The sequence below is a fragment of the Rutilus rutilus genome (assembly GCF_951802725.1).
Source record: "Rutilus rutilus genome assembly, chromosome: 3".
Taxonomy (NCBI): domain Eukaryota; kingdom Metazoa; phylum Chordata; class Actinopteri; order Cypriniformes; family Leuciscidae; genus Rutilus; species Rutilus rutilus.
This window is the reverse complement of record NC_140211.1, coordinates 30,040,834-30,061,579: the sequence shown is the minus strand read 5'-3', so window position 1 is coordinate 30,061,579 and position 20,746 is coordinate 30,040,834. Positions and strand designations below refer to the sequence as shown.

General features: G+C 36.5%; 1 protein-coding gene across 1 annotated transcript; it reads left to right on the top strand.

Moving 5' to 3' along the window:
- Positions 1 to 15,007: 15,007 nt before the first annotated feature.
- LOC311288042 (leukotriene B4 receptor 1) lies at positions 15,008 to 17,594 on the top strand. Its single transcript, XM_084405246.1, has one exon. It carries the CDS (start codon positions 15,066 to 15,068, stop codon positions 15,993 to 15,995), a length of 930 nt encoding a protein of 309 aa, XP_084261372.1. The 5' UTR covers positions 15,008 to 15,065; the 3' UTR covers positions 15,996 to 17,594.
- Positions 17,595 to 20,746: the final 3,152 nt, after the last annotated feature.

Below are 20,746 nucleotides of genomic sequence, written 5' to 3'. Positions count from 1 at the left end.
TAAAATTGATAAATGTAAAACACTAACTCTCTTGTGTCTTTTGCAGTGTGCAGTGGAGTGCACAGGAGTTTGTCACAGATACATGTATGTGCACAAATACACATACAGCATGCATGCACAATTGTTGTACAATTGACTAACTTTACCGTTATTGAACTGAACTGAATCAACACTAAACTGATTTGAGCTGAATAATGACTCCATTGGCTTGTTAGAGTTGCTTTACAGCAGAATTTTAATTTGTTACTATTGTGAAGCTGCTTTGAAACCATCTGTATTGTATAGAATGCTATACAAATAAAGGCGATGACATAAGTATATGCAGTATATATTTACAAAATAAACAGAAATGCAAGGGTAAACATTTCATTTGTTTCGCAAAACACTGAGGTTTTGATTATTAAGTGATCAAATTAGGCATATTTACACTATAAACAGAAGTGCAAGAGGGTAAACAATTTTTTATTTCTGAAAACATTGAGTTTTGATTTCTAAGTGATAGATGTATGTATATAAGTGTTTTGCAGACTCTCCCAGTAAGGTCTGAAGATTATGTGAGTGACTGGTTTCATTGACTGGGCCTCAAGTAACACTTTTAGTCAAGTCATCTTCATTTAAATAGCGCTTTTAAAGGAACACGCCGACTTTTTGGGACTTTGACTTATTTACCGTATCACCCAGAGTTAGATAAGTCCATACATACCATTTTTATCTCCGTGCGTGCCGTAACTCTGTCTGACGCACCCACCGCTAGTCTAGCTTAGCACAAAGACTGGAGGTAAACGGCTCCAGCTAGCATACTGCCTAGAGCCCTGCACGGGGCAAAACATCCAGCCCTAACCGAGACCTGGCCCGTGGTGTTCAAGCCCTAATCCGGCCCAGGGCCCAGCCCGAAAACGTCTGCAATTTTTCAGCCCGAACCCGACCCAAGACCAACATCAATATCACTTAAAGCTCTCTCTGAGGCACGCTGTCTCTGCTAGACGCACACACATACACACACGCTACTAGGTACAATTTTATTATAGGCCTCAAACATAACTACCACCACCGACAATTATGCCCACAAATATTAATACAGACTGTCAGAGAAGCATCAGCATGCAGTAGAGAATAGCCTATATAGCCAAATGTGATCCAGCAGTAAATAAAGATTTACGGCCTACCTTTTTTTGATGTCAAGTAACTTTACTGAAGAACAACGTTTCAAAGAACTCTTCGCCAACTGGCTAACGTTAAATAATAATAAAAATATAATAAAGAAAAAAAAAAAATCCGTGGAACTGAGTAGGCTCATTCACTGTTTACTCGCGATCGTTGTGAAGAAAAAGAATAGCATCCACTGTTGAAGGCTTCAGGCTCGGTAATCAAATCAAAACTCTTTCAAAATGCAGCTTTTCCTGAAGTATTGGGAACTTTTAGTAACTCTTTATGCTCCAACTTCTCCCTGATGCTCTGCATGGTCAACTGTCACCTACATTGCACGCGCGTCGCGTTACTCGCGTGATCGCATATTGCGTTGCATATTTATAATTATCACTATAACAATATTTCATACAGTAGACTGCGCTCTGCGCGTATATTATGGGTACGATGAAAGGAGAGAAGCTATATCAGCCCGAGTCCGACCAAAGCCCAATCTGTAAAAAAAAAAAAAAAAAAAAATTCCCCTACTGCTCCCAATAACTGACAAAATAACGCCAACATTTTCCTATTTACATGTTGTGATTTGTATAGTCACAGCGTGTACAAATCACATGGTCACATATTCTCAGAAGGTGAAGCACTGCTACTTGGGCAAAGTGATTTGCTCGCAGCACCTGAGAAGCCTCATGGTAAGGAGAAGAGTTCGCTCAGAGTTGGAGTAAATCACTCCGCAGAAGTAGCAGTGCTTCGTCTTCTGAGAATAGTTCCCAGTATGTATACGGTTAGAAGATGGTTGTGTCTCATCTGACCTTGTTATTCGTACACGCTGTGACTATACAAATCACAACATGTAAATAGGAAAATGTTGGCGTTATTTTGTCACTTATTGGGAGCAGTATGCTAGCTGGAGCCGTTTACCTCCAGTCTTTGTGCTAAGCTAGGCTAGCGGTGACAGAGTTACGGCACGCAGACAGAGTTACGGCACGCAGACAGAGTTACGGCACGCACGGAGATGAAAAAGGTGTGTATGGACTTATCTAACTCTGGGGGATAAGGTGATTAAGCTAAAGTCCCCAAAAGTCGGCGTGTTCCTTTAACAACCAGATTGTTTCAAAGCAGCTTTACAGTAATAATAGGAAATTAATGTTTTTAGCTTTACAGCAGCTCTAGAAAAAAGTTATTGTCCAACTTAAGTTTTTGATTGATTCACTTCCACTGCAAAGATCATTAGTTATTAGTTATTAACTGGGCCGCTTACATGACACCGTTCTAACTGAAAACAGAAAACCCTTAATGCGTTCTGGCTGCTCATTTGCAGGACAACGGTGCCTGGTGGCTCGAGAATGCAAACCCTGAAATAGGTTCCAGGTGCAAGTTTTTAACATTTTTGAAAACGTTGTGTAAACCTCAAAAACGTGACGGCTTGCGCATGCATACCGTGTGTAAGCATTTTTTAAAAACCGTAATATATAATTTTACTAAACACTGAAATTAAAAAGCACATTTGTTAAGGTAAGAAAAAATGTGGTACATGGTGAAAACAATAAGTTTTCATGTTTAATTTTTAGGACATTCTTGTTTACTTCTGACCAATAAATTGTAGTACTGAGCTGTGTGTCCACTTGTAAAATCTGCCCATTGTAGAAATATGGAAAACCAGATGAAAAGCACTGATCTAGGTAAGCGACATGAGCTGCTGCCACTAACCAAGAAATTCACAGAGACAGTCAAGCTGTCTTAAGGGCACAATGGTAAGAGTAGGGTAACAAGCGGTAAGATGCCCCCCGGATGCCTCCGGGGCGGGGTATGGCTCATTTGGTCTCGCTGGCACGTTATCCGCAGCAGGCTTAGGCTCTGTGTCTGTGGTGGAACCTGGCTGCAGGACCAAGTGCAGTTTATTTACAGTCTCCAAAGATCCAAAACCATGAAACAAAGTATAATCAAAATAACCAAAACTTGACTATGAACAGACCTGGCAAATGGAAACATGGAACGGCACACGTACTTCAATACACCACAAAGTAACATGGCAAACAAAAGGGCTTAAATAAAGGACTATAAGGATCATATGACAAAAACAACCAATGAGAACAAGACACATGAAACAAGCGAAGCACAAGAGCGCAAGGAGGTCACATGACAAGAACCAGGACCAAAACTAAATAAAAGACATTAAACAAAACCCACAACCAACCGTGACACCAGTCTTCTGTCACAGGTGGATGCTATAAGTAATCGCACGATGAAGAATCATTAAAGGGAAGAGTCTATAATGATAAACACTCAGAAAACAGGCAAGGGAAACTCAGGAAACAACCACTAAACAATGATGAAATTAGACAAATAACTGAACAAAACAGGGAGTGTAAACACACAGACTAAATTAGATAATTAATTAAACGTCAGGTGACCTGAATGTTTAATCAAGGGATCAAACTGAAAGCTAGGTCAAATGACAGGGAACACAGGCAAACAGGAACAGTACTGTGGTAGAAATTCTCCTACGTACCTGACTTAAGTTAACCTGTGGCATCTTCAGTCTACGCTTACGAATTTATACTCTAGCACGTCTCCAGTCGACGCCTCGCCCCTTATGAACACTATCACTTGGGAATAAGGTCTCTAGTGCTTCACTAAAGGCGGGCATTCACTGTGTGATGTCTGTGCGATATCAGCAAGGTTACCTCACACTGAACGAGTAGATCGCATGCGATGTAAAGCCAAAGCTCGCGTTTTATGTGCTCACACTATACGGTCCGAACATCGAGCTGCTACTTCACTGCTCACACTATACGTGTGAAATATGCGCGATAAAACCCTGTGCCGGGTTGCGCCAATAGACCAGACAAACTCCACACAGAAAGGACTCCTGGCTCAGGTGGGGACCGTCTTCTTGTGAGGTGACAGTGCTATACCAACTGAGCCTCCTAACAACCTGGACAGTGATTGAGCTGTTAACCCTGAAACGCCTTAAAACGGGTCTTTGGTTGACACGGGACATAATTCACTTCCCTACTCATAATGTTTCTTAATTTAGACATCGACCTTCTAAGTATTCCTCAATCAATTCATTATAAACAATACAACAGCTTAAAATTATACAGTTATGAAATAATGCATGTTTTCCCATAAAAATGTTGTAAAAATTGTAACAGTGGAAGTATATTTCTTTCTGCACAACAATAAATTTATCTTTGATGACTGAATAATTGCAATTCAACTTTATTACACAATGTGGCAATGTCTGATAGCCTGCACAATGATGAAGTGACGTTTCACTCATAGTTACCGCAGGCAGAAAACAACTTGAAATGTCTCAGCGAATTTACTGCAAGTACTGAACGCAATCAAATATTAGTATCACTGTCACTTGATGAAGGATCTGGTGAAGAAGCTGTCAGCGATCAAAATATTGATTTTTAAGATATTGAAAATGATAATTTTGAGAATATGTTTGAGATGGCGAATGACGAGGACAGTGATGATGGTATAAAACTTCTGCTCAAACTGAACCATTCCAAGCTCCAAAAGGTGACAAAACATGCTTTATTTTATTCTTCTGTAATTGTTACTCTAATATCAGGAGAGTTTATGTTATAGCGATATAAGTAGAGATCCATCCGAATTAGATATAGGCCTAAGGGGTCCGTGTACTTTTTGGTCATTTCATTTCCTGTTTGGAATGGAATAACGAGAAATGAAAACCAGCTCGTTTATTCGTTTTTTAGTTTAGTTTAAAAAACGAAAAATGAGATTTTGGCTCGATTTTTCATTTTTTGTTTGTGGTTTACAAATCGGTTTATGGGTTCGATATTTCATTTGCACACGTGGGCGGTCATCTGATTGGTCAAACCGCTCCGCCTTCAGTAAGCTACGAGCTTTTCTTTCTGTCAGGCAGAATAAGAGTCAGTACGAGTGCGGCACTGACAAATGCACTTTAATAAAATAATGTCTGAAACTACCATAAGGCTAGATGTCTCGTGCGCACTGCTGGCCAATGGAGGTCGACGTCCGCACGTGGCGGCCATCTTGCGACAGTGTACTCGCTCACTACTTCAATGGTGCATGTACTTTTAAATAACCATAACTTGCTCATTTTTCTACCGATTTTCAAACGGTTTGGTTTGTTATAAACGTCAGAGATGTAGTTATGACACTGCATACATACACTGCATACATATGAAAAATTATAACATACATTTTCAAGCATTCGGAATTATAGCCACGTTAATAACGTTTGTAAGAAACCAAACCGTTTGTAAATCCGTCAAGATTTCAGCGAGATAAGAGGATTTGTGTGCGTGCTGATCATTCACCTTAATGCACAGAGCACTGTCACAAGATGGCCGAACGATGATGCCGGAAGTGACTGCGCCATAAGGCATCTAGCGTTTATATATGATATCTATGGCTGCAGCTGTGGTAACTAGAGCTGAGCTGGCAACCCGGATGCCGAAACACTACTGACTTCGTGATTGATAGATAGGTGGAGGGTGGCGCTTCAGGCCAAAACACAACATGACAACATCAACATCAGTTGAGGGCTGCAACTTCACTTTTTAAATGACAATATCCTGGCCGGACTACTGTTGTCAGTGATATAAGTATTTGAAATGAACATGATTTCTAAATGTCTAGTGACATATCAGGGCCATTTTATGATTAATTGAAATACATTTCTTACATACGGTTCCTTTAAAAAAACAAAATTGATATTAATCATGTAAGGAAATATGATTTAATGTTACTACTGTAAATCTAAACTAAATTATTATGGTATATCTTTGCTTTCAGAATCTTTACTGCTTAAAATACTTGGATGTATTTTTAAAATATATTTTATATTAACATTTTAATGACAGTATAATTATTGAACAAAAATGAATTCTTTATCAAAATAAACAGAAAATAGTGCAAACTTTGCTAAAGTGATTGTTTTACTTAGACATTATTAAAAAATTATTTTAGCTAAAGTATTTGTATAAATACTGTACCTTTTGCCCCGTGTGTGGGGTAAAAGGCCCACCTTCCCACCTCATACATTTAGGTCTATAAGATTTTTAAACAAAATAAACTACTTTAATGATTTATTTTCACGCAAAATCTGTTGCTCCATTAATGTTTATACAAACATATATATTTTTTCTGCAATCATACACTATGGGAATTGGGAATAGTGAAAACCACATTTTTTCTTGTATGCCTTTAGCCCCGTGGTACCCTACACAAAAACAATATCAATGTTATAGCGGTTGTGTGAGTTAAGGTTTTTGTCATAATTTCCTCAGTTATGTCATTCCAAATTTCCAGTGGAATACATTTTGCAATATGCAACACCCATGTGATGCAATATTCCACTGAAATAGTATGTATTTTCAACTTATAGCAGTAGCTTATTACTTCAAATTATACCATGGTTTGGATTAGTTTATAAATTAGATTAGTACTATAGAAGACCTTTGTAAGCTACAATAAAACAATAAATCATGGTTGTTTTGCATCCTTTTCAATGTGACATCTGATACTGATCCTAGGAAGGCAGCTCGCTGTTGCTATAGCAACCTTCTCAGGTGAATGCAACCTATTCGACATAACCTATTTGGTGCTTGGCAGAAATTTGTACTGTTGTATTCCATAGTATAAGCCAAACTTTTCCTTAATAAACTAGAAGCTTTCATTTATAATCTCTTGAACTATAAAACTGAATGGAACAGTAATTGCCAATACAACACAACACAACAATATGAAACAGAATGGCAATAATTACAATAAAAATTATCTCCATTATATAAAAGAAATATATATATATAAATATATTTATATTTTAAACTGCCTCTAATTCTTACTTCACTGCTCAAAGCCATTTTTAATGGCTGATACAGCGATTTATATTTGACACCACCGATGTGGATTCGACATCAGGCAAAATGAATGTTTGTTGTTACCAATATCACTGTAAAAATACTCTATTTGAAGGCATATTTGTTACCCATTATTAAATTTATTTTGCAACTAATTGTGTCTGATTATAGGATGCTCACCATCAGGATAAATTGAAGTGGTTTGCCCATTTTGATCTCCATGGCTTTCTGATATCGATTAAAATAGTTATTTTTACAAAGCCACTGATATGACTAGTCTTTATCTCATGTAATTGTGTACATCATTTTAAACATTTTAAGTGGACCTTAGTCTGTTAGCATAACTAATGTGATTAGCATCCACTAGATGGCAGCAAAGATATGCAATTCTTTTCTTTAAACTGTCTATTTACACCACATTGTAACTGTCTCTATTCACTTACCAAACCAGCCTGAGCCTCGAGTTGCACAATGTGAAGGATTGACCTGATAGTAGACAAAGATAACAAGATATGTTACCATACAATGCAAAACGAGCCAACGAGCCAAACTAAGTTCAAACACAAAGGCTGAGGCACTTTATAAAATTGGTCAGAAAATGTTCTTCGCTCTGTCTCTATGAATGACTTCTCAGCCGATGCTTGAAGACGTTCTATAACTATATTACTGTCAGAAAATGAATGTGGCTAAAACAAAATACTGTTGACATTTTACAAGGAAGTCCACATCACTGCAAATAGAAGGACCAAATAATAATTTTTCATAGCTTGTGTTTATTTTGCTTTTAATTTCAAACTGTATATAGGTACAGTAGCCACAATGTCAAATAGAAATATTTACTGCTGTTATGTGGAAGTCTGCTTGTTCCTGCGCATAAAGCATATCTTAAATATAATTATTTTGAGAAAATGCATGGCAAGAGACCATTTGTAATAATTGTAATATGACACTACCTATCTATCTCTCTCAACTTCTCATTTCTGGCACAGGAAAAGGGAGGGAACTTTTTTTCAGCAAGCGGATGACTTGATTCTTGCTCTGTTTCCTTTGAGTAGTTCAATCAAAAGCAGCTTGCCTTTTAAAGTTCCTGTCAAAATACCAAAAAAAAAAAAAAAGGTTTTACTTCTAAAGGGAAAATAGGAAAAAGAAAAAAACACTCTCAGGCACAGGTCATGGATTTCTGAATAAAGTATTATGAATGTACGGGGCATCTGAATATTTTCATTTAGTAGGCTATTTATCAGATGTTCTTAACCAGAACAAAGTACAAAATAGCTTTAGATATATGAGACCATTATATATCTATTATCTATCTATATGGCCATTATATGCGTTCATGAGAACGCAGGAATAACAACAACAGCAGCAGCGGGAAGAAAACTTTGCTGTGAGGTTACAGCCAAGCATAATGTGACATTCTTTGTTTTTCTTTTTAAGATCCTGTAGAATGTGCAGGTTTGCATAACCCTGTGGTTTGCTGTTTGTTGCATGACCATACTTTTGAATAGGCTGTTCAAACACAACAAAATATAAATAAATGCATGCAGCATGACAGCTTGTTCAGGTCAAGTCAAGTCACCTTTATTTATATAGCGCTTTTTACAATACAGCTTGTTTCAAAGCAGCTTTACAGTGATAACAGGAAAATAATACACCAAAGTTTGTTTCTAGAAAATAGTGTTATTGTCCAACTTAAGTAAGTTCAGTGATGGTTCATTTCTGTTGTAAAAAGGTTCATTTATCTATAACAGCCGCTCTGGAGAGAACAGTGCTGTCATCGTCCAGCTCAGTTCAGTTCTCATACAATGGTGTCAATGCAGGCAGATCAATAATATTGTTGAATATTAAGTGTCCCCGACTTAGCAAGCTAAAAGCCAAAGGCGACAGTGGCAAGGAACCAAAACTCCATCAGGAGACAGAATGGAGAAAAAAACCTTGGGAGAAACCAGGTCTCTCCTCTGGCCAACGAACGAACAGTTCGTTGTTGTGGGGTTGTTGGGAGTTATTTTCTCCATCTCTATCAGCTTGCAGTGTGGTATCATTTGTTAAAGTCACATAGTGCGCATTCTAATTAGGGAAGTTTGAGCCATTTTGGCTCAGGCGCAAAGAGCTGGATTAGGTCAAGTTAATCAAACCTGAGAGTATGGCACCCAGGTTCACTTTGCTAGTCACTAGTAAATAACTCTGGGCTTTGGTAGCCCAGATACACATAAGTCAAGCCACTAGAGTACCAGGCACACATAGATAGCAAACATGAGGTTCTCATGATTCTTCTGTTCTGTGCAGCAGCAATATGTCTCGGCAATAGATCCTCTTGTGTTGGGGTGCTGTAAGTTCTATTGCCTTTCTAACATCTCTGTGAGGATTTATGAATGTCTATTAATGCAGCAGCATGTTTACATACATGCAAATGTTTTGGCTTGTATTGTGTGATTCTTCTTGTTCCTGCTTTGTTGGACGGTTTATGTATATCTATTCATGCAGCAGCATATTTTACATGCTTACGGCAATGTGTCTGTGTATCTAGCAGTAGCAAGTCCATAATTGCTCTGCAGCAGCAATAATCAACAGCAGCAGCGTAGCAGATCAAGTCCGCCAAATCCAAATACTTTAACATTGCCATTTAGACAGTTGTCATGATTACAATATATAGTTCAGTCATGAAACTTTAGAGGGCGCTTAAGGTCCTTACTTGCAATCTACAAGCAATCACATCATTATCGCATGGCACAAGCTGATTGGCCTCTGCTGATTCTGCAACCAATGCTGCTCAAAATTTTTTGCTCAACATTCAAACAGACCACGTTGTGGTGTTAGATTAATCACATGAAGGCTTCAGAAAAAGGAAACTGTCTAGACAGAAGTATTTTAACGGACCTCCTAGGAAATGGGAAGCTTGTGACGCCGTGTTGCTTAGAATACTCGCATATCAGTGTCACATGGCACAAATACTGCTAATTTGGAAGCAACTCATGTTTCAAGTAGTCATTCAGTTACTATGAATTTTCGTAAGAACCACCACAGATATCAGCATTTCTTACTAAGCAAAAAAAGGAAAATAAAAAAGAACCTTAAAATATGTGGGTTGATCTGAGAACTGGTAAATCATGTGAGTAAGCAGTGTGTTCACTGTTAGACATTTCAAGGGTTTTTTACAGTAACTCACTGGCAACACTGTTCCACTGTTAGAGCAAGTTACTCTAATTAAGATTTGCAGTACCATTACCGTATTTCAGTTTTACAAAAACTACATGGTACTGTAATTGTGTAATACAGTGCATTACTGTAAAAACCAAGCAGTACACTACTGTAATTATTTTTATTTGTACTAAATATAAATTAGATTTCATAATTTTGATATAGAATACATTTTATTTTGATCCTATATAAGTTCTACTGACATACAAATCAATTAGACAAAATTATTTTTTTAAACATTTCATATAGGCTATATCACAAAATAAACAGTCTGCCAATGCTGGAAATGATGTGTTAATTTTTGCACATTAATGGGTGAGTTTAGGGACGTTTATTTTTTTTGTGTGTTAATTTTAACTCATTCATTGTGTTAATGATTTTAACAAAGTAAATATGTCAGAAAGGTTAGCACAAAGATGTGTAAACGTGTTAAATTAACACATTATGTGCTGTCCTTCACTGCACACATTGTTAGAAGCACATAAACAAAACGTTAGCATTTGACAAAATGAATGTAGAGTCATTGGTTGTTTAGCTTATACAAGTATTATAATGAAATATCAACCATTACATTCATAAAACTGCAGAATATAAATACATTTTTAAGCAGTCAAAAAGGAAATGTCCAACACAGGACAAAACACAGTTCTTTTCACAATACATGACACATAACCCCACCTTCAAAATAATTGTACTAATGTACACTGGTGGCCAAAAGAAGTATTTAAGTATCTAAATGTTTTTGAAAGAAGTCTCTTTGATGCTCAAGAAACATTTCTTATTATTATCAATGTCTGACTGTCTACTCCTCCATCTTTTCTACAGCAGGAGTAAAAGTCATCATCAAAATAATCTTTAAAGAGCCAACACAAAGTTTTTGTCCACCTTTGCGAATAAATGAACTTCTCCAAAGATTGGTTCCTGTTCAGAAGTTGACTGACAACATCAGCATGACATCAGAATGTTCCCTGGTCTGTATGCGTGTCCACAAACACACACAGAGAGAGAGAGTTCCAAAATTCCATATTAGTGTCAAATAATTTTTAACCTCCTTTTTTTACATTTTTGTTATTCTTTTTACTATAACTTAAGAATATATATTTGTAAACAGCTTTTTGTCAATAGTATATTGACAAACATTTCAGCTGAACTAAATTAATTATGCCAGATTAAATTTTAATACTTAGCCTACATATCCTAAATTCTGTCTAAAAATGCTGAGATCCATTGAGAGAAAAACTGAAATCGATGATTTAGCCCATTTCAGCTTGTCTGCAGTGGAGGGGTACCTGTCTGAGACAAATACACAGTAAGACACATGCAAAAAATCCCTGTGTGAAGATCGTTCTCCTTCCTACAGTAGTTAACCCACCTGTGCGCTGATATTAGGACCTTCCTGGTCAGGTGGGACTGTAATAGTAGTCTTCTGCCTAACAAAATATCAACTTATATAAATTTAAGTTGTTTAGAATAGTAGATTTGGTATGAATGAATTAGTGAGTTTTACTGCAGTGCGTACCTGTCCTGGATACATTTAATCTGGTGAGACTGAACATAGAAAATGGTCCATCTTCTGATTGGTTCATTTGATGTGTAATAAATATGATGCAAAGGTCACTTATTTGATATAAAGTTAGCCAATTTGATAGAGATTTTATAAGATATTGTATGCTACCTGCACCAGTGGCTCCAACGCACTTGTCACATATTGCTGATCATTTCAGCAAACTTATGTCAAAATATATCAAAAATGAGATTTCAAGAACAGCTTAGGCCTACCTCAGGAATCTTGCTAGAATTGGCGCTTTGTTGCAGTTGGCTTTCAACACATACAAAAATTGCAGTAAATATTAAATTCCATTAAAACAAACTATAATATGTTATAGTTTGCAAACTAATGCTAAAACTAGAAAGGTGGACGCTAGCCATAAAACTTAACTAACATAGGCTACAATGTTATTTTCTCATCAGTAGGCCAACATTAGCTACAATCAAAACTTCACATTAGTTAATTTAATGTTAACGTAAACTAAGCGTTGCTCGTTGGCGTATTTTAACTCGACAATTCAAAAATCTAACAAAGTCTGTAAAATGAAACGTTAGCGCAGTTTACCGTGGTAAAGTTCGTTACCGCCATGCCGAGTGGGGTGCACAAACCTGTCAACAGACTCAACACACACAGAATATTTTTTACCTTGCTTACTGGCCTCTCTCCCCGGGTCAGGCGCGTATGGCAAGCCATTTTAACATTTAAAAGCTAGACTGGATATGTGTTGCAGATATCTGTAATTCAGTTTTGCCTACTCAAAAAGAACATTTCAGATATCCGCAACTACATTCTTCCTATCCATAATTGTAATTTCAGATATCCACAAAGACAGTGTTCCTAGGACAAATGACATCACTTTTGCCATTCATTTGTATGGGGTTTATCATTACAGATATCTACAATTCAGTTGCAGATATCCACTATGTGAATTATGGATATCTGCAATTGAATTGTAGATATCTGTAATTCTAGTTTGAGATATCTTCAATCTGATTCTGACTAGTCATAACTCCAGTTCAAGATATCTTTAATTCACCTCAATTCAAGATATCTACATGTTCCTTTTCAGATATCTTAAATTAAGTTTTGACTAGGCGAAATGACGTTGTAGATATCCGTAACTGGAGTTATGACTAGGCGAAATGACGTTGTAGATATCTTCAATCTGATTCTGACTAGTCATAACTCCAGTTCAAGATATCTTTAATTCACCTCAATTCAAGATATCTACATGTTCCTTTTCAGATATCTTAAATTAAGTTTTGACTAGGCGAAATGACGTTGTAGATATCCGTAACTGGAGTTATGACTAGGCGAAATGACGTTGTAGATATCTTAAACTGGAGTTAGGGATAGTCATAATTTAATTGTAGATATCTATTATCAAGTTATAGATATCTTGAAATGAATTTTGATTAGAGATATCTGAAATTTGAGATATCTGTAACTTTTATTCTGCCTAGTCAAAATGTAATTACAGATATCTTGAATTAGAGTTTTGACTAGGCCAAATGACGTTGCAGATATCTGTATGCATGCATCACACTTTAGGCGGGAGCAGAGCGTGTTGTTCAAATCATCAAATCACATAGCACCTGTTAACTGTTAACTTTAATTAGCACTGATTAGCACCATGTCGGAGCAACCAGAGTTTTTAATCGTCTTTTTTCATGCTGTTAGATACTGTTTCAAACTGAAAAAAATAAATAAAAAATAAGAACTAATCTGAACCAAGAACTTTGTTTCTCATCTAAGGAAGTTAATGTTATTGTACTTTCATGAATAGCATGCATGTAAGCATCTTTATTAAAGTGAATTAGTGTGAATCTTTTTCACGCATAAATCTTACGGCAACAACAACCTTTTAAGCATGAACATAAACATAGCATTGTAAAAATTATTTGATTTTTTTTGTATATAAAAAACATTTTCTGGTGTTTTTTTCGATTACAGCCAACGCCATGACTGCTTCTTTCTTCTTCCATTCATAGAAATAAGGAAATTAACCCACTTTTTCTTTGATTATGGCGGGGAGGGGAAATGGATATGTAAAATAGAGCAACGTCATGCACAATAATTTGCACTAGTCATAATGACGTTTGAGATATCTTTAACTTTCATTCCGCCTAGTCAAAACTGAATTACAGATATCTGCAATTGTCATTTAAGATGTGTGACGAGTTGAATGTCATTTTCAATGACGTCATTGCAGATATCTGTAATTCAGTTTTGCCTAGTCAAAACTGAATTACAGATATCTCTATCTGTCGTTTCGACTAGTCACAATTACGTTACAGATATCTTGAATGACAATTCCAACTATCCAAAATGTAATTACGACTAGCCAGAAAGACATTGTTGATATCTACAATGTTAATTTTGGATAGTCAAAATTTGCTTTTAAATGTTAAAATGGCTTGCCATATGCCATAGGCGCAAACGGCGCGATCCAACAAGACAGTCAGAACCCAGTAATAGGCTATTACACTGGATGCTCCGAGTCCGGCGCGACACGACAAATCCCAGACAGTGTATTTGATGCGCCGTTATATTTATGACGTACGGTAGGCTACTCCGAGTCCAAGCGCTCGCGCTATTTCTGACAAGGGACAAACAGGTTTGCATTTTGCATTAATGGTCCGGTGGCGTTAGCTTCAATGTGTCCAATGTAGACAGCCTCTGGCTGTTATATTATAGCGTTGTAGACACGCGGTGTAAGGCAAAAAATAGGAAATAAAAAGCACGATGGAATGGTGCCAGTCAGAGAGGCCGTTACGTCTAATACAGTAGTAGCCTATACCGCAAATTTTAAAAATACAGTAACTCTCTATATGTGATGTTTGACGTCACAGAAAAATATGTGGGAATCTGTGGGAATCACAGTTATTTACTGTAAAGAGAAATAGCAGTATAATACTGGGTGATTTAAAGCAAATTACTGTAGAAATTGCAGAACAGTCTAACAGTGTTGACAAGTAAAGAATGAAGAGGTGCTTTAAGTGGTTTAAATTCATATCAATAAATTAATATTTTATGTAGGCTTCCACTTTATATGTATTACTAAAAAACATTATCAACAGAGATGATAAAGTGTTTTTAATTTTTGAAAACATGTTTAGAGTATTATTTGATAGAACATGTAGAAGCAAAACAGACACTAGATCTGAGATTATGCAAAATGTACAAAAGAAAAAAGAAAAAAACTACTTCCTGAGAACTCTGTGGTTGTGTTTGTCAGCCAGAGGACATAAGTCACAAGTGTAGTGATCTGTAAGGAGACTGTCTTAACATATCACTATTGCGTCTGTGTCATGGAGAACTACAGCAGTTCCAGTTTAAACTCCACCAGCTGGACAACAGCAAACCTGGTCAGCAGTGGTCTGATGGGTCTCTGCTTCATGATTGGAGTTCCTGGTAATATTGCGGTAATACTTTTCATAGTTCAGCATTTCAAAAAAGACAATTTTACAGTTCATCTGATGCTGAATCTGGCAGCTGCGGACATCTTGTGTTTGATAACCCTGCCTGTGTGGATTTACAGTGAACTAGAGGGAATTGACCTATCAACCTGCAAGCTTTTCACAGCACTCGTTTACTGCAGTATGTATTCAAGTGTGATAACAGTAACTGTGCTGAGTTTATATCGTTGTTTACGGATTCGGCGTCCACAGTTGTGGTCCAGAATAGGCAGAAGAAGAGAGAGAGTGCTGATGTTCTGTGGCTGGGTTCTGGCACTGCTTTTCTCTTGTCCTGGTGTTCTTACACAAGAGAACACTCCAAGTAAATCCAAAATGGAGTGTGAAAGAAACCTGGATTCAGACGCTAAACGTATTGTGGCTTTAATGGAGTCACTGCTTGGATTTTTTCTTCCTTTCACAGTCATGTTGACTTCATATTATTGCTTACACAAAATGGCCAAACGGGGAATGTTCAGACACAGATACAGACCAACCAAACTGGTGACCCGGATTGTCGTAATTTTCTTCATTTTTTGGGCTCCACACCACATAATAAAATTAGAAGAAATTTTTGCCAATTTTTTTGAATCACAGTCAGTTCTATCTCCTATCGGTGACATTGCTGGAATTCTTACATTCATCAACAGTTGCGTGAATCCATTCCTCTACGCTTTTTCCTCAAAGAGTTTACGTCAACAAAAGCCTCCAGTGGAGCACAAAACTGAAGGCTCACAACACTCACAGGGGGGTCATTCAAGAGTTGTGAACAGCTCACTGAACTAGTACAGCCTGAAACCTGAATATGGACTAAAGACTTTTTTTTTTAATTGAAGTAGCCTACAAATTGGACCATGATATAAGCACCTTTAAAAACGCATTAGAATGAATTTTAGATAGCAGAGTACACTGAAGAAAAAAAAAAATGGTAGGTTTACTTTGAAACAATTTTCACAAATAATTACAAAGAAACGGCAAGTAACACTTTGAATCAAACATGAAATGTTAAAGTAGAAAGACTGAAATAGTATTTTAATGTAAAATGTACTATAATCTTTATTTTATTTATAACAGAAAAATATATATTTTGTACCATGTAAGCATTACCTTTTAAAGGGTTTTTGTTCAATATTTTATTTCATCTCTAATCGTATAATAGCCTATAAAAGGCCACTGTAATGCAAGAACTATTGTCTAAACAACACAATCAATGGTTAAAGTTATTGATTTTGTTATTCCTTAATTTTACATTGAAAAGTATTATAAATGTAAGATGCTGCTTTAACAAATATAAAATGCATACTGTTTTGTGACAATATATCTGACCTAATCTCACAACCTTGTTGTGTGAATTGTGTTTTAAGGGAATGGGGAAGCTATGTATTGGCCATTACTAGCATTTAGTATGCTGTCTACAGTACAATCTAATGGTAGTGCAATACACTCTTAAGAAAAATGGTTCTAAACAGTACCAAATGAGGGTTCTTCGGCTTGTAACAATAGCAGAACCTTTTTGGTGCTAAATAGAACCCTTTTTATAAGGTTCCATAAAGAACAATGCTTTGAAAGTGCTAGGACCTTAAAGGTATAGCGGAGGATTTTCTTTTTCCGGGTGGATCATCAAGACTATTGGTCCTCCTAAGTGTCAATCATTCTGGTGATATGTTTACTTAAGGCCGTCGTACGTCGTACGTACGTGGCAGCCTTACGATTCACACGATGGCGTGTGCTCAAAACACAAGTTGGGCTACCCACTGATGCCTCAGTCGCGAAGTTTCTACTTGACAGGTAAAGTTTGGCATGCTATTTGGAGAAATCCATTTAAAATCACTGCTAGTAAAAGTTAATGTAAGCTATGATTAGCTCGTGCATGCTCTCTCGTGCACACGTTTATTAGGCGTTCCCTCTCGGGAGCAGGTAGAGTGTTGCGCATGTGCATTTTTTCAAAAAGTGGAGAGGGCGGTTCTTTTCTAAAATTCGGGAAAATCCTCCGCTATACCTTTAATGGTGTTATAAATAACCTTTTCAACAATATTTATTTTCATTAATATTAGTATATTAGTATCTTCATATTATTAATATTACTATTATTTTTATATATACTATTTATTAATATTGTTTTTTATTCCTCTATCTGCCTTGTTGCCTCTGTTTGGGTTTTACATAAAAAAACAGCATGTTGTGTCAATTAGGTTGGCTACTTTTATTTTTTATTGACATGGTAGATTGTAGCAAAAATGACAATGCTTGAACAACAGTTGTTAGTTGAATACAATAATAAATAACAAGTGACGTTGAACACGATATAGATGTAATGAAGACCAAGTTCCAGTGAAATATCTTCACAATCCTCTTTACTTCCTTCATTATGTGTGTATTCTGAGTGGCGGTTTCTCTCTGCAGATTGTGGGGTTATGATACGTGACAGCATCTGAAATAAACTATTGAGTTTAGAGTTGTGTCTCTTCCATTTGATTATGTAAAAACAATTATGTTCATGAAGGCCAAAATGAACAAAAATGGACAGTATCAGCCCTTTACCATGTTAAAAGGAAAAAGTGATATAAAGTTATGGGATAGCTTTAATATTTTTTGTGACTGGGTACGAATCTGGGTAAAAAATCATACAATATGGATCATAAATTCCATATCTCTGTTACTTAGGCTAAGTTACTTTGTGGAGAAGAGAAGAGAAGCTGCTCACACTTACATGTTCATTAAACTAAAAAGAGAAAAATACATGATTATTAGGAAATGATTGTTACAATTTTAAAAGTTATAGTTTATAGACATTTTAACAACGAAATCATTTACCTGTTGAGAGTATGTTAACAGTCCATGTTGTATATAGATGAGCTCCAGAAAATCAGTAATGAGGAGGTTTTGACAGTTACAGATTTGAAAAACAAAAAGGCGGGAATAAAGAACCCTAAACTCTAACACAAAGAACCATTTCAGCATATAAAGGTTTCTGCAGGACGCTACCGTTCTAAATAGAACTGTTACTACGTGTAAAGAACTTTTAAAGAACCATTTTTGTTTTTTAGAGTGTAGCTTGCTGTTCTGTTAGCCACTTGTGCAATAATATTTGAAAAAGTACCTAGTTTCTAGGGGAAAAACACTACTTCAAAAGCTGCTGAGCAACTGTCACAAGAAGTTTACACACTTGTCAGCTGAGCACTGAGTTGTAGTTTCTGTATTAGTTATGATCTGATTATTTTCCTATTTCCTTTACATCATGCATTTCTCACAAGACAGTGATAAGATTGACACGGTTTGAGATTAATAAAGGATGTCAGGTTCTGAACAGTTTTGTTAACTTGGAAATCCTTCCTAGTTTCTCTGAAATGCCGTCCCCTTCCTTTTGCCAGAGTTCTCTGAAATCTAAATAGACAATAGGCAGGAAGAATGGGAAATGGTTTATAAAACAATCCATATAGAGACCATCTCCTGAGGACAGAAAAACACATGAGAAGAAGGGTTTGGGACTACAGCAGGACTGGGTGGCCAGGCTTAAAATGCATAGCTGTGCATTTGTAATACAAGTGGTTTCCACTGTAAATGCAAAATGGATTTTTTGTTCAAATGAAAGACGAGGCATAGATTCGCTTTTTATAATGAAGATTCATCTGGTAAAAGTTACAGAAGTCATTCATGAACTAGGGGTGAGCGGGGCACAACCGGGGTACATCAAGCGCAGGGCTAGATGTAACACACTTGTTTAAAATACTTCCACACATGCTAGCTTAACGAAACTTGGTGTATTTAGTTGCCATATCAACAATATATAGAGAAAAAAATGAGCCAAAATTCAGAAATCTTTGGAAGATATCACTGAACATTTATGTAACAATAGCAAAAGTTAATTTCTTGTGCTATTTTTTCATCTCTGTTTTTTGTGTTTATATAAAATTAGACAAATCTGATATTATTTTAATCTTATATCTGTTACTTTTTCTTACAGATTTGACATAGACAGACCCGGTTTGCAGGTGGGGAATGTTGTAACACTCCATTACAATGAGCCCCTATAGAACTATTCTATTCTATTCTTTACTTTTATGAATTCTATTGAGAAACCATGAGAAAAAGGTTAAATAAAGACTGAGAGTCAATATTCAGAAATTAATTATTAATATATTTTGAACTATGCTGTATAGCTGTGTTTTGTGGTGTGTTTGTAGTCAAACTCAATTTAATAACTAACTTTTAATTATTAAAAACCCTAAGTAAGTTTACACAAACTGAGAAAGTCAAAAAGCATTAGGTTGTGCCCCGCTCTCCCCTAATACTGTTGACAATTCACTGTAAAACTATGGAAGTCGATGGCTACATCAACTGTCTGGTTACTAACATTCATCAAAATAACTTCTTTTGTGTTCAGCAGAAGAAAGAAACTCATATAGGTTTGGAACAACTTAAGGATGATTAAGTGATGACAGAATTTGCACTTTTTGGGGGGTGAACTATAAAAAAAGAAAAAAAAAATCACCTTTTTTCCAAGAAAATATTAAGCAGCACAACTGTTAGGGGCCGTTCACACAGAACGCGTTTTTCCACTCCAACGTGCTACTTTTCCATTGTTTTACTATGTAAACACACACTACACAAACTTTCTCAAAGTAAAATCGCATTGTGTGAACGAGCTGTTAATAAGGGATACACAAGGGTGCACAAGGGATGTCAATGTGATGCAAAGATTAAGCACTATTACCAAGTCCTTTTCACTCATGTCACCTACCTAAAGGTGACCCTCATACAGACTAAGAACAATGAAAACAGACCTGTCAGACCGCCCAATAAGCACTTCAGCTGCACACACACACACACACTGTGACTTTAAGGGGCCTGTTAACTTTTATGAGGGTTTTAAAACAGTTTTATTGCTTTTCTCAAGAGGATAGCTTGATTTATGAAATAGCCATGCTAAAGTGTACATTCATTTGGACAGGTACCATTGGGTGTAATGGTGCATGGATTATTAACACAAATCAGAAAAAATGCAGCAAGACTAAAGGAAGTGTATAACATTTTTCAAAAGTGTCAACCTTCAAATAGATCGAGACATTTTTTTTAAATGGACTGACCAAATCCGCAAAAACAAGCCACCTGCAGCTGTATGACAGATTTTGGCTTAATAACTCATAACTTAGCTTTGTTCAGCACCAATCTCCAGTGTGTAATCTTGTTTCCATCCATTCAAAGCTTGTATTTGGCCTCAGGGGCAGATACAGATTCTTCAGTCTCTCTGTATGCTCTCTGTGTTCAATATATTGCAAGTTTGGGACTCATTTCTCAGGAGAACTGCCGAGACCTCTGATTACTCTGACATACACTAAGCGGAGGCTGATGGCAGCGGTAAGCATGATAAACAAGGATCTTGGTCCAAACACCCACTCATTCAGTTAAAAAAAAAGATTTCTGCTGAGGTTTTCTTCTGGGATGAACCCTAATAACTGTGACACAAGCATATTTTATGTGACTGTCAAAGATTTGAGGTTTTCAATGCAGTTGACACAGAGAGAAAAGGACAGAAA

What these genes read in the sequence shown, in the direction of transcription:
- LOC311288042 (XM_084405246.1), top strand. Translation starts at nt 15,066, where the DNA reads ATGGAGAACTACAGCAGTTCCAGTTTAAACTCCACCAGCTGGACAACA.